Source organism: Hippoglossus stenolepis, chromosome 1 (assembly GCF_022539355.2).
Source record: "Hippoglossus stenolepis isolate QCI-W04-F060 chromosome 1, HSTE1.2, whole genome shotgun sequence".
Classification (NCBI taxonomy): Eukaryota; Metazoa; Chordata; class Actinopteri; order Pleuronectiformes; family Pleuronectidae; genus Hippoglossus; species Hippoglossus stenolepis.
The window spans coordinates 15,135,513-15,149,662 of NC_061483.1; the positions used below are offsets into that span (position 1 = coordinate 15,135,513).

Below are 14,150 nucleotides of genomic sequence, written 5' to 3' on the forward strand. Positions count from 1 at the left end.
ACAGTAAGGAAACAGCCTGCAATCAAGAAAGTAAAGTTAATATGAGTACAATAGCTCATCAGTGTAACATATTACTGTTTAGGTTAACTTCTAAAAATGCCTCTAAATGGGTTCCCATTATACAAAGTACAAATCGGATAGCCATAAGCAATGACATGGTGAAATTAAAGATTAATATATAAGATAAGATAAGATTATTGTTATTGTAAGTCACTTTGGATAAAAGCGTCAGCTAAATGAAATGAAATGTAATGTAAAAGATAAAACAAGGGATATCAAATCAGGGCTGGATGAAGATAATGTACAAGCACCGACCAAATGGAGATACAAAACAAGGGATGATGTCAAAGAAAAAATGGTAAAGATCATCCACTCAAGGTTTCAATACCTGGGTGAATAGAAACATGAAAACATTGGTGGATGACTCTGAGAATCTAATCAAAAAATTAAAGTTATCACACTATAATGTGTAAAAAACCAACATAATTAGAAATAGGGGTAGTACATTTTAGAAAAATGTATAAAACCCATTAGATCTATATAATCAGAAAGAATCTACGTGATAACAAAAAAATCAGAATGGCTTAAATGCCTTGACAGTAGAAAAAATTGACATAATGAAAACTTTAAGGCTAACCAAAGTATTGATGACTAATGTGCCAACAGTGTGTGTATGTGTGTGTTTTGATTAATAGTTTACGAAGCTTTTATCTTACACTAACTAATCCCTTCCATTGAAATGATTGAACAGTATTTATATGAAGATTGGTTTGATGTTTTGCTCCTGCGTTATTTTATAGGTCATCGGTTTGTTTACATGTTGCCAGTCACTGGCTCCTCCACAACAGTAGGTGGCGTCTAATGACAACGGATGAAAACAACGAAGAAGAAGAAGCGTGGCCAAAATGGTCCACGCACGCGCGCGGTCAGTTCAGTAATCTCGAGGTAAAATGGCGTCGGGAGCCATTTCCACGGATTCGAAGAAATTAACCGAATTAAGAGTTGTCGATCTTAAATCCGAGCTGAAGCGAAGGAGTTTGGACACTTCCGGTGTGAAGAGCGTGCTTCTAGCGAGGCTGAAACAGGTGAGTGAAAAACCAGCCTGTTTGCTAGATGAGTGGTTGCTATGCAGAGATGCTAACGCTAGCTACATCCGTGACAGGTTTGCTGTTGGCTCGATAGACGAGACCTGCTGACCCAGTTTAGCTCTACACACGTCAACCTTAACACCACACCTGGTAAACAGACGTATTAATATCGCTCGACCTAGAAACGCGTGTGAGCTGCTGGGGTGTGAATTAGCACCGGAGCCACGAAAACAACGTATTATCCTAAACGTTAGCATCGACCACGATAGGCCTCGAGACGACATAAGAGTAATGTGAATTTAAAAAAACAAACATTAAAAGCCTCACATTGTTAAATACGACATTGTTTATTTCCAGAAGTAGAGGCGATGTGATTGATCTCGGCTTGTTGCTTCTGGCTGGATCGTTCGCACAACCCTTTTAACTGTGGTTTTTAAAATGTCGAAATGTGCGCAGGGTTAGTTTGTTTCCCCACTGGTTGGTTACTATGAACTCAGCCGTTAGGAGGCATGGGTCAAGGTGTCGGACGGTTATTAGGGCCCGAGCACCGGACAGTGGGAGGCCCTATTGAAATTGTAAGGATTATTATTTTTTATTTGTTTTCAGGCAAATGAATTGGCTCTTTGAGGGCTTTAACATGCTCAAATTCTTACCAAAGATTGCAGAAAATTAGAAAGTGGTGAAAATGTACGTATTCTGGAGTAATTCTAAATGGGCGTGGCAAAATGGCTCAACGGCGCCCCCTGGAACGCGTTCACATTGACCGATCTTCACAAAAATCGATACACAGGTGTATCATGACCAGACAAACAAAAAGTCTAGAGGTGCACTTTGAAAAAAGCAACAGGAAGCCCGCCATTTTGCAATTAGTGGCCATTTTTCACATTTTTACTTTGACGAACGTGTCCCAGGGCTTTCATAAGATCAACTTCTAATTGAGATGAGTGTCATCTAAACAAGCTGGAGATAAAAACTACCTCAAAGATCGATTTTTCGTCACACCGTGGCTTCAAGGTTTGATTACACGCCATCAAAACACGAAGTTCTGTATCTCGGACATACATGGACCAAACAACTCCACTCCTGCATTATCAGCATCAAAGGGTTCAACAACAAATTAAAGCCCTCAAATTCTCACCAAAGCATGTGCTCGGGCCAATTATTTATTTATTATTTTATTTTTATTTATTATTTTATTTTTTTACAGGCAAATGAATTGGCTTTTTGATTCAACAGTTGAAAAGCTGGAACTCGCAAATATTTAGCATTTCTGCTTACAAATGATAATGTTTATTTTATATTTTATAACGTTTAATTGATTTTCCGTTGATTGAATGATCAGTTAAAAGCTGTAGCTGTCTTTGGTCTTATAACATACATTTTTAACAGATTATGTTGCCAGTTTGAATTACATGTTTTCTTTAAATGTTTTAAGGCTGTCGAGGATGAAGGTGGTGATCCCGAAAAGATGCAGCTTTCAGGTGATGCGTTACCTCGGAAAGTTGGAAAAGCTAAAGGTAATTTTGCCCTTGTCTTCACTGATGAGACAGGGTGGTGAAGCAAGTCTGTTATTTTATCCATGTTCATCTTTCTTTATTTAAACTTTCAGTGAAAAAAATGGATTCAGACGCCGACACCACCGTGGAAGAAGATGTCCTTTACAAGGTGACTGGCACAGGATTTTCAATGTTTGCCACATGACTGTTGATTTTAGTATTTATCCACCATGGTCCAAATTTTTAGATACAAATACAATCATTTCTAATAGCGTACATCTTGGGTAATTTTTTAGGAAGTTGTTTTAAGAGTTAGCAAAGGATTGTTTTGTTTGCCTGATCACCAAAATGAAAGGTGCTTGAAGGGATATTTGGGGAGTTTTCACACTTGGTCCCTTTCAGCCCTCCAAACGAACTCAGAGAAATGAGTCAGCATTTTTTGCGCATATTTGAACACTCCAAAAGAACTGAGTTCGACTCGGCTCGCTTTAACTCTGCGTTTTGGTTCGCTTAACTTTTGCATTGTGAACACAAAGCGATCCAGGTTTGCTTCGCGTTATACCATTGTATCGCAGTGAACTGTGCATGCATCGATGCAGTGACGGAACAAAATCCCTTCAAGTTTTCTACAACATTCATTTCATAGAAGTGTCCCACGGCTGCAATATTATTATTATTATTACCAATGCTAATACGGAATCAGGACAGAAGCACATTATAGGTCCGGTCGCCTTTTACCTCGTCAGTCTCTTGTGTCCTTCCTCCTCACTCCCCCACTGACCTGCACTCACTTTACACTTAAACACCATCACTGATCAGAAGGGAAGTACTAAATATACTGAACTGAGCTTAATTTGCTTAGAAATAGTTTACAAATCGTCACACTTGCTATACAGAATGTTTTTCTTTCCCAGTTAGAGCTAAATAACTGAAATTTATGTCAGAATTCTCTGGTAAATGATTGAATAATTTTAATCTACACCTTGTGGCTGTGGGATTGTTTCAGGGAGTCATAAAGAAGCATATACTCATCTAGAGGGAATATTACTGAACTAATGCAATGAAAACTTAGCCAGAACTACTTTTCAACTACTCTACCGAACAACTTTCCTCGCTTGAAATAGTTGTTTGGGCTTACATCTGTGTTCTTTTTTCCCCCCCCTAGGAAACTGAAGAGTATGAATCAGAGAAGGGTATGTATGCTGGCAGTCTTAATGCCCAAAGTTAATATTAAGTCTCTTTTTTTGCAGCTAACGTCTTATGGTGAGATTATTTTGTGCTTCTGCTAGCTGCTGTGGTATTTCACAATATGCTAAAAGCAGCCATATAGACAGGCTTGATGAAGCAGACTCCAGGTTTTTTTTGGTCATTGGTACATGTAAGAGTCATCGAATGCGGGTTGCCTTGACTAAGGCACCTGATTTCTTTGGATTGCACAAAATATTTCAAGTTAAAGAACTGTTTGCTTCGGTGGATTTCCATGCCCTCTGGCACCCAGCGTCCTACACTCCCCATGGAGACAACGAGGGAAGGTTCGCCAACAAACGGACATTTTATTACAAACAATGAATTTGAAGAGTCAGCAACTTGTAGCCCTCGAGGATCACTGCACCTTGCTGCTGACATTTTGATTGACATCATTGGTGGACAGAGCAGTGACAAGTGCACCGAATACTTCACCCCCTTTACCACAGGAATCTGGCAGCTTGTTACAGGTCTTGCCAGGTGAGACAGCCTGTGAGTGAGGCTGGTATTTGGGTAAATCAAGGACAGCTACACAACTTAAAACAAGTCTGAGGCCTTGTGTCATGAGATTCCTTAAAGACCAAGAGACGTCATTCATCACAGTCAACATCCATTTGACATACAGCATCGCCTAGGACTGCAGACAGCAGACTGTTATAACCAAAGGGACACAAACATTTTGACCACAGTTGGGTACATTTGACAGGACACATCCCAGCAGATTGGATTTGATGAGTGTCCTGAAATCTGCTGATCACACCACAACGTCATTCATTATTGACGAGATGTTAGACGATGTTTGAGATTGCCTAAAAATCAGATGACTTTCCACGGACTGATGCCATGCATTTTGTGTAATGCACAAAACTGAGGGATGAACTGATGGCCTTTTCCTCCTAATATGTACTTGGCCCAAGATTCCCACCTGGAGAACTATTACACATTGTGGGGAAACATCTGGACTTGCACATTCAGTATGAATTGAAAGTGAACCAACTCATAACAAGTCAAGAAATGAAGACCACAGAATCGTCCACATTTTCAGTGAAGATTGTGTGTTTAGTGTCTTCCTATGGTGTCTACGCCCTCGATGACCATTAACACTAAATGTGCTTTCTATTCTACTTTTTAGGTGAATGAATATGCGACATGAATGCTAAAAGTTGTTTTGCCATGTTTATCCTATTAACTCCCTCAGATGTAACTGATACAGATGATGGTACTCGCGAAAATTCTAAGCCTGCACCGAGAGAGGACAGCCTCGCTCAGTCTGAGCCTGAGGCTGAACCAGAGCCTGAAGCTGTGGCGGCTGAGGCTGATTCAGAGCCTGAGCAAGAGGTGGACGCGGAGACTGAGCCAGAGGTGGACGCGGAGACTGAGCCAGAAATAGACGCGGAGACTGAGCCAGAGGTGGACGCGGAGACTGAGCCAGAGGTCGATGCTGACCCCGACGAGGATGACGATGCTGACCCCGACATGGATGACGATGCTGACCCCGACATGGATGGGGAGGCTGAGCCAGAGGTGGAGCTCGAACTGGCTGGGATGGATGCTGACACCGAAGCCATGAATTCCTCTAAAGATGTAGAGGACGATCACCTATCCGTCTCAATCCCAAATGAAGATGCCATCACCCTAGATGTTGATGGTGACGATCTCCTGGAAACAGGTAAACATGTGAAACTTCCAGATGCCGAGAAGGGCACAGATGAGCCAGAGGCCTCTACTGATACGGGCCCAGATGATGACATGAAGGATCAAGAGACAGAGGGCCACAGAGATGGTAAGAAAGACGATGGATCCAGGTGTGAGCCCACGAAGAAAGACAGCAGAGAGTCCTTGAAGAAAGCTGACACGGGAGATAAAGAAAAAGACTCTGGGAAGAAAGGCCCCTCCACTACTGGGGCATCAGGTCAAGCAAAGAGGTTTGTCTTTCTATGTCAGTTCTTTGATACTACTACCAAGTCCAGCTCACTAAGAACGCACCATTGTGGGTAGCCTCAAGATTTTTTTCGCATAAGGGAAAAGTTCACTGATGTACCTAATCCTGCCATTTACTACTTTGATGTATTTTTGTGAAGTTGGTTAAATTCTGACATTAACCAGGAGATGAAAAAAACACCTTATTTTGTTACTTTGACGTTTCCAGAAGTTTTAAAGCCCTTTCCAGTTTCCACACAAGGCATTGTAAAAGAGCATTAGTCCCCAAGATGACAGTTTTTTTTCTTTTTGGCCAAAACATTCACTGAAGTTGAACAAAGCTCCGAAGATTTCATTGGTCCAGGGAATAAATTGGCTGACAACCTGACCCATCTCACCTCTGGAAAAGCAATGAAGCCGTTGAGTCATTGATTCAGATCCACTCTTTGCCTACAGGAATTTTTTTTCTGAAAAGTACTAAATATGTTGCTGTTTTTTTCCCACAAGACGTACATCTCTCACTTTACACCTTGGTTTTATTTGTCTGCGCTCATTTTCATCTGTTTGTTGTTGCAACATTTGCTCCATAGCTCTTCAAGAGACCGAGATGGAAAAGATGACAAGGGTAAGATATTGTCCAAACATTCGAAATAAACCCAGGAAATCACTTTTGACCAGTTGATATAGTATCTTTGTGTGTTCTGGCAAATCTCTTAATCAGGAGTCGTTAGCAGCAACGGTTCGTCTCGTAACATCTGGGTGAGCGGCCTGTCCTCGAACACCAAAGCAGCTGATCTAAAAAATCTGTTTGGCAAATATGGGAAGGTAAATAATGTGCAGTTAGTTGTTGCTTATTTTGAATAAGTCTGAAATTATCGGTCATAGAAAAATGTTGAACACATTTTGCTGCCAACAGGTTCTGAGCGCCAAGGTGGTTACAAATGCTCGCAGTCCTGGTTCAAAATGCTATGGCTTGGTGACGATGTCGTCCAGTACAGAGGTGACACGTTGCGTCTCCCACCTTGACTGCACAGAGCTCCATGGACAGCAGATATATGTGGAGAGGGTAAGTTAGTAGTCAGATAAATGGTTTCTGACCAAAACTTGACTGATCTAATGCTATCTTTTTTATTAATTGAATAATTTGGGGCATGTGTTCTTTATTTAATATTCTGCCGTCGTTTTTCAGGCCAAAAATGATCCGTTCAAAAAAGAGCCTTCAAAGAAAGAAGCAGAGGACAAAGCAAGTTCCAGCAAAACGAGTGACAAGCGCAGTTCCACAGGGATGAAATGGACTAACAAGTGAGTGACAGAATAAGTTGAACAGTTATTCCTTTACGTGAGGACAACAAGATATTAAATGTGCTTTCAATCCAACAGAGCACAGCCACCTTACAAGAAGGAAGACAAGAAATCTGATAAACTGTCAGAAAAGGACAAAGAATTATCCAAGAAACAGGAGGCGAAAAGTGGAAAATCTGACTCGGTTTCATCCAACTCGGGAGCAGATTCTCTGAAGAAAGACGACAGAAAGCATGGCCGTAAGTTTTATTCCTTTTTTCATCACCGATTTCAAGAATTCAGTTAATCATTCAGCAAGGCCTTTGTTGTAAATAGTCATTCTCTCTCTTTCTAGGGACAAAGAGCCCATGCAAGGTGATGGCAGTAGATTATAACAGAGGAGATCCCAATTTTGGCAGAATGAGACCTTTCAGAAGAGGGAGGTATTTTGAGAAGGTAAGACCTTTTATTTACAGTCTAATTATATTTAATATAAATATTTTATATACTCTAAGTTTAAATCAGTAGATATCAAATGAGAAACTTTTTGAAATACTTTTCAGCCTCCAGTCAACATGAATTTTCAAAGGCGGCCTAAGTGGTTGATTCCTCCTGAAGAGGTATGAAGCTCCTGATACGAGGGACACACACGTTTGTCTTTTCATTTACTGTGCTTCACCGATGAGGTTTTACAACTATAATCTCTCTTCTCCTCTCCTAGTTGGAGATGTTCAAAGACAAACAGCGACCTTTCATGAACAAGGGGGAAGAAAATGACATCCTGCCTTTCGAGAAGATGAAAGAGCAGAGGATGCGCGAGCGAGTGGCTCGCATGGAGCGGGTCCGCAGAGCCGTGGAGTTGCGCAGGTATCCTGGAACAACACGCATTTTGTAGACTCAAAATTTAGTTGCTCTTTTTTATTCTGCAGTTTTAAAATGAGGCATATTTTCTCGTTTGTAGGAGGCGTGAAATTGCTGAACAAGAACGACGGGAGCGTGAGCGTGTCCGCCTGTTGCGAGAGCGTGAAGAAAGGGAGAATCTGCTCAGGGAGCGCCAGAGACTGGAGATGGAAAGACAAAAACTGGAGAGGGAGCGCTTGGAGAGAGAGAGGCTCGAGAGAGAAAGAATACGCATTGAGCAGGTACAGTGAGCATGAATACATTCACCTGTTTGTAAAAGTACACATCCTTTTTGCAGTCACATCTTTATCTTCAACTGTAAAACTGGAAACTGTCCACCTCAGGGATGAATGATGTGTCAAATTGCATTATTACAAACGGTAGTATCCATCCAGTAACCATTTGTCAATTAAGCACCCCTTCAAAAAAATTAGGCCGGGGGAAAAGACAAGTGTGGATTAAACTCCTACAGACAGTGAAAGAACTCGTATCGTCAGTTAGCTTGTAATTTAGCACTTCTTTACAAATGCTTTTGATTTTTATAATTACTTGTAGCTATAACAATATCCACATCTCCTAGTAATTGATTTTAATTCGAGTATTTTAATTTAACCTCTTTCAGGAGCGGCGTAAAGAGGCAGAGCGCATGGCACGTGAACGCGAGGAGCTGCGGAGGCAACAGGAACAGCTCCGCTATGAGCAGGAAAAGAGAAACAACCTCAAAAGAGGGCGTGAAGTGGAACACGGGTACACACTGTTTGAATGTCCCTCAGTAGTTTGGTAGTTTTACCTTGATTGTAGTTAATTTATTGTCCCTTTTTCAAGCTATTCCCTGGTTTGGTTTGATGCTTTGGGTTTGTTAAGGGGTTTTACCTGTTAAAATGTACATCAATGCATAACCCCCTCTAAGCAAATGTTAGTGTTTTAATTAGGGATGCACCGATATGGAAATTCTTGGCCGATACCGATATTTAAAACAACAATCTAGCCGATAGCCGATACCGATATTTGTTTATTACTTGAATAATATGAAAAACAGAAAAAGTGACAAGTGTAACTTTAGATGCCATGTTGAAATCCTTGGTGGTATTACCCCCTCTTGAAATGTCGGCTGAACATGTCTTGCAAATTGCTAAACGGCGATCTTTCTCTGAGACAGTGAAGAAATCCCACACAGCTGCCGACATTGTCTCTGCTGTTTGTATGTAGTACCTGTTGCGCATGTGCACACTGGACCCGCATTTCTCCGCGCCAGTCAGCCCGCGATTCTCCGCTTGTTGTTGTATGTAACCCGTTCAATGTCGGGTGTCGGGGTAAATGACGTATTCTCCAAAGAAGCCTTTAGCCCCCCTCTCTCTCTCTTTTTATCTATATGACTGCTTGTGTGGCTGTAGTGGATGGGCAGAGGGGGACATTTAATTATGTGATTGGGAAAATTGGGAAAATTAAAACTCCAGGACAACAGAAGGGGAATACAAAGTATGGGATGCATATTTGATCATTTATATCATATAAAATGTCATTTATATCGTTTAAAATCATTTTTCAGTCTGTTTCCTGGCGCGATACGCTGCCGCACGCCGAAACCATCGGTGAAGGGCGCTGGCGCGCCGCGCATCGCAGCCCATGTGAACCGCACAAAGGTTTAACAGGGGTGGATGGGAGGCGCCTGGCTTTCCTTGGCGCGCTGGCGCTTCAGCGCCCGTGTAAACCCGGCGTCAGTGTACCATAATCTGGATGCCAGATTGGCAGGCTGCAGAAAACATACCAATGAACATCGGCCAATGTTATCGGTGAAAGTCAAGTTTATTACCGATACGCCGATGGCAGTAAACGAGGCGAATATCGGCCGCTACCGATATACAGCCGATACATCGGTGCACCACTAGTTTTACTAGAAAATGTCAGCACAGTATTTAATGCATATTCAGTGTTTCTGCTACGGGATCAGGGCGTACACGCATTATAGACCCGTTATCCTTGTACTGTCCCTTATCACCCGCAGCATGTCCTCCCTCCCCTGCTGACCTGCACTCACTTTACACATTAACAAAAAAATGCCATCACTAATCAGAAGTAGTTAGGACCCAAACAGTACTTGAAGTTTACTTTGTTTGTTTGATTCACACTAGAGTTTATGAGACGCCTATTTAAACACAAAAAAGTCCAACATTTTGCGTTCACCTGCCACAGACGAGACATGGTGCTCACAGCCAGTACATCTGGGTTAAAGTGACCGGAACGATACAGATTCATGATCCGGCACCATCGCTTAATAACTAAATAAATGTGATCATTTTGGTTTGTGTGAAGAGTAACAGATGGCCAGACATACGTACACACTCCTGACATGTGTCTCCCCCCCCCCAACACGAAAAAAAAAATACTGGGTGAAACGCTGATCTTGAGAGAAGCGTTTCATTGAGTTGTTTCTATTTATTCCCATTGCTCATGAGGTGTGTCTGTATGTGTTGTTGCAGTCGCAGGGACGATCCCTATTGGAATGGCAACAAGAAGATGCAGTCAGACTCTGATGTCCGCTTGAACCAAGGCTCCAACTACAACCGTCAGCAGAACCGCTTTTCAAACTTCAGCCCCCGAGAGAGGGGACGTTTTCCAGAAGGCGGCGTCGAGCAGACCAACACGTACGAAAGGTACAAGTTGTGGTGAACTGGTAAAAAAAACCCAAAACAGGTCTTGGTTTTTCTTTAGATGCCATTAGCTTAGTTTCGCTGTTCATCGTCTCCTTGGACAACATTGAAGATATATAACAACTGCAGTCATTGAGCTTTCGTTCCCACTCGTCTTAAAATAAGCTTTGAACAGACCATCAGTCAGAGGAAGCTCCTGAACCAGCGGGTGATACTCTCATCTCATGTATCTGCACAGATCTGTTTCTCAGTGTCAAGTGTCCTCAACCTCTGTGTTTAAACAACATGAAGGCATCTGTGTGATTACTTCACAACAAAATCACAGCTACACTAAGGAATAGTTGCATATAATCAGTTATATAGGCTTTACCCCAAAAATATTCTGCAGTTTGAAAAAAGTGTCTGATCGGAGACTACTTATAAATCTGACTGACAGATATTTATGTTGCCTTCTGGCTCATTTGATGTTTCATTCTATCATTTTAATCACATTCTGTTCTTTTTTTGCCAGACGTAACCGATTTGATGGCGAGCCAGAGGTAAAAAAGAGTCGCCCTGCTCCTCACAGAGAGGGTTCTGGCTTTGAGCGCTACCCCAAGAACTTTGAAACAGTCCGCAGAGCTGAGCCGCCGCCTCCTCAACGCAGTGAACTCAGGGACACCGACCGCAGGGACAGAGATGAAAGACGACCTGTGCCCATGCACGCTCGCCCAATGGGAGCCAGAGCGGGAATGCCTGGCATGTCACACAACCGTTCACCCAGGGACGGAGGGCATGGATGGAAGAATGATGGAGGGATGAACACTAACAAAGGAGACATGCGGTAAAAGAAGAGACTTTGACACTTGAGTATTTCTTTTTCTAATACGTGAAAAGTAATACGTTTTAAACCCGATCTGTCGTAATGCTTGGTTGAGCAGAGGACCGATGCGTATGCGAGCTGAGCGGTCCGGTCGGGAGGTTCCAGGTCCTGTGCTCAGAGGAGGCTCTTCGGCCAGCCGTGGACGGAGCAGCTTCGGTGATCGAGATGGAATAAGACCCATGGTGATGAGTAATCAGGTCAGCTCATGTTGTAATGAAATTCTTAAATTAAACATAAACTAAACATTTACAAACAAACTCCAAAACTCCTTGATGGAGGTATTTAATGAGACCAAATTTGTCAACTTAAGCTGTAGCTGACACATACATTTAACAGATCTCTTGTCTCCAGGCGTTCAGCTCCAGCCGCCAGGTTGTGGTGGAGCGTCACGGCAGGGATCAGGGCGTGAGGAAGGAGTGGCACGGTGGCTCAAGCTCCCAGCGCGGCGGCTTCTCTGACAATCGCAGGATGGGAGACACTCGCAGCAGCATGATGTCGGCCTCCAGGTGTGACAGATGTGTAAATAAATGATGACAGCAGTGACTCTTGTTCCCAGCAGACTTTGACATAATGTTTTTGATCTCTCTGCAGTCACTCTTCATCTGGAATGAACCGAATTGTGCAGATCACCAGCAACTCCATTTCCAGCGGTGGCAACGTGGGCGGATTCAAACCCTTCAAATCGACACAGCGGCAGTTCTAACTGCAGCCATACCCTGTAAAGCCACTTTAAAGCACCTGGAAAATTTCGGAACTCTTTATTTTTTAGGATATCAACTGTTTTAGGTGGTACATTTGTAGCCGCGAGGTTGACTACTTCATTTTATTTTGTATAGACAAGTGTTTACCTCAGTGTAGGGTTTTCCTGACAGTTCCGCTGTTACCAATAAACAACCCTTGCACATGTTTTACTTATATTTAGGAAAATATTGTACAGCCCTAGGTCTTTGTAAGTAAAGTTTTCCAGTGATGTTATGATCTTCTCTAATTGAGTGTTGTATGTACATTTTCAATAGACCAGTGTCTCTCACGGTTTCCCTGTGTACCGTCTAATTTTAGTGTATTATAGAGCTCCCTCAGTGATGAGCGTTCACTAACTTGGATGTTTATTTGTCAGGAAACATGACGCAGGACACCGGAAAATTCATACTTTGTGTTGCTTTGGAAACATTAGATTGTAAAATAACGGGCACTGTAGCAGATATTCCTCTCAAAGGCCATGAATTAAATTACACAGGCCAGTGTCTCTGAAATATAATCTAACTTTCAAGTGTGTTGCTGCAAGGCATTCACTCAAGTCTTTGAAAGGACTATCACACAGTTTCTTTAGTTGCTCATTGTTATTGCAGTTATCCTGTTTTCAGTCAGTTTTCTGGTTAGACTGATTTTGTAAGATGTATGATATCATGGCTTTATTTAACCATATGTTACAAACAGGAAGTTCTCTGATGGCAGCATATAAAATGTTTGAAAAACTTGGTACACGACAAAAGGTGCATTTTGACATAGTTGACCGGTTGATTCTGTAGTGGAGGAACCATCATTTATTTCAATTTAATTTATTCTCGTTTTCTTTTTATACCTGTCGAGTTTCTTTAATCCTTTTGTATTTGGACCAGTGCTACACACCCGGGGCTGCCATGCACCTACTCATAACACTCTTTACCTACACATCTGCTGTAAATGGTTGATAAAGCTTGATTAAACTACAACGAAAGTGAGACTCAGAATGACTTGTGCTGATTGTTGGGTCATGCTAGCTGCTGTTTCTCCTCTTTTCACCTTGTGTTGATTCTATGTAAACTCTGTTTATTAGTTACACACAGCTTCATTGTTTTCTATAAAGAGCCAGTGTTCTCATACATGAACAATACATGTAGTAATTTTATACTACAGTAAAATACCAGTTTTAAATGGTTTATTCTGGAATATGTATCAGGTAGTATTAACAAAAATAATAATTGATGTGGGTTTCTGACAGGACTGTCACAAAAAGTCCTTTTCTCTAGTTAGAGCAGCTTCCTCCTTAGAAGCCTGTCTCGTACCTTATTATACATACAATAGAAGACAAATGTAATCTCAGACTACAAAATATAAAAAAGATAAGGGAATTGAGTGCTTTTTAAAACCACTACTCACCAAACGTATTTTTTAGTAATTCGCAGGGAGATTAGTGAATGTTTTAAAGGGGAAAAAAATCCTGGATCCACGCTCTCATTTCATGTTTTTCTCCTTGGTCCATCCTAACATCAAGTTTGGCGTAAATCAGTTCAGCAGTTTTATTTAAATAATACTAACCAAGCAACCATCAAACAATCAGACATGGGTGAGAACTACCTCCTGGGTGAAGATTATGATCATAATGAATTAAGTTGAATCCTGTCTAAGCAGCAGAAAATGCAGACTTTGTGAAATTGGTTCTTGAAGGATAAAAAGTGTAGGAATAAGTTGCGACAGAGATAAATAATTGACACTGAAGTTACATTGTGATCAACAAAGTGATCGGCTGACTGATTACCAATGACAACACCGAAACCAATGATTGATCTTATTCTTTTATTATCCTCGTAACTTCTAATCAGGTTGAATGTCCCTCGTCTATAAGGCATTTTGTTATATATTTATAACCATATACAATATGTGACTGTAATGTGAAAGGCTACATACATTATTTGGTCATTTATGTAAATAGATGAACATTGAAATC

At 41.6% G+C, this 14,150-nt stretch overlaps 1 protein-coding gene across 1 annotated transcript; it reads left to right on the forward strand.

Annotated features, from left to right (window-relative positions):
* The first annotated feature begins 913 nt into the window (after positions 1-913).
* On the forward strand, positions 914-13,164 carry sltm (SAFB-like, transcription modulator). Its single transcript, XM_035183683.2, has 20 exons — positions 914-1,085; positions 2,524-2,605; positions 2,698-2,753; positions 3,750-3,777; positions 5,028-5,754; positions 6,340-6,374; positions 6,471-6,574; positions 6,666-6,815; positions 6,939-7,051; positions 7,130-7,290; positions 7,386-7,486; positions 7,594-7,650; positions 7,752-7,897; positions 7,992-8,172; positions 8,553-8,677; positions 10,411-10,584; positions 11,093-11,404; positions 11,502-11,640; positions 11,795-11,949; positions 12,035-13,164. Exons 1-20 carry the CDS (start codon positions 951-953, stop codon positions 12,144-12,146), a joined length of 3,093 nt encoding a protein of 1,030 aa, XP_035039574.1. The 5' UTR covers positions 914-950; the 3' UTR covers positions 12,147-13,164.
* Positions 13,165-14,150: the final 986 nt, after the last annotated feature.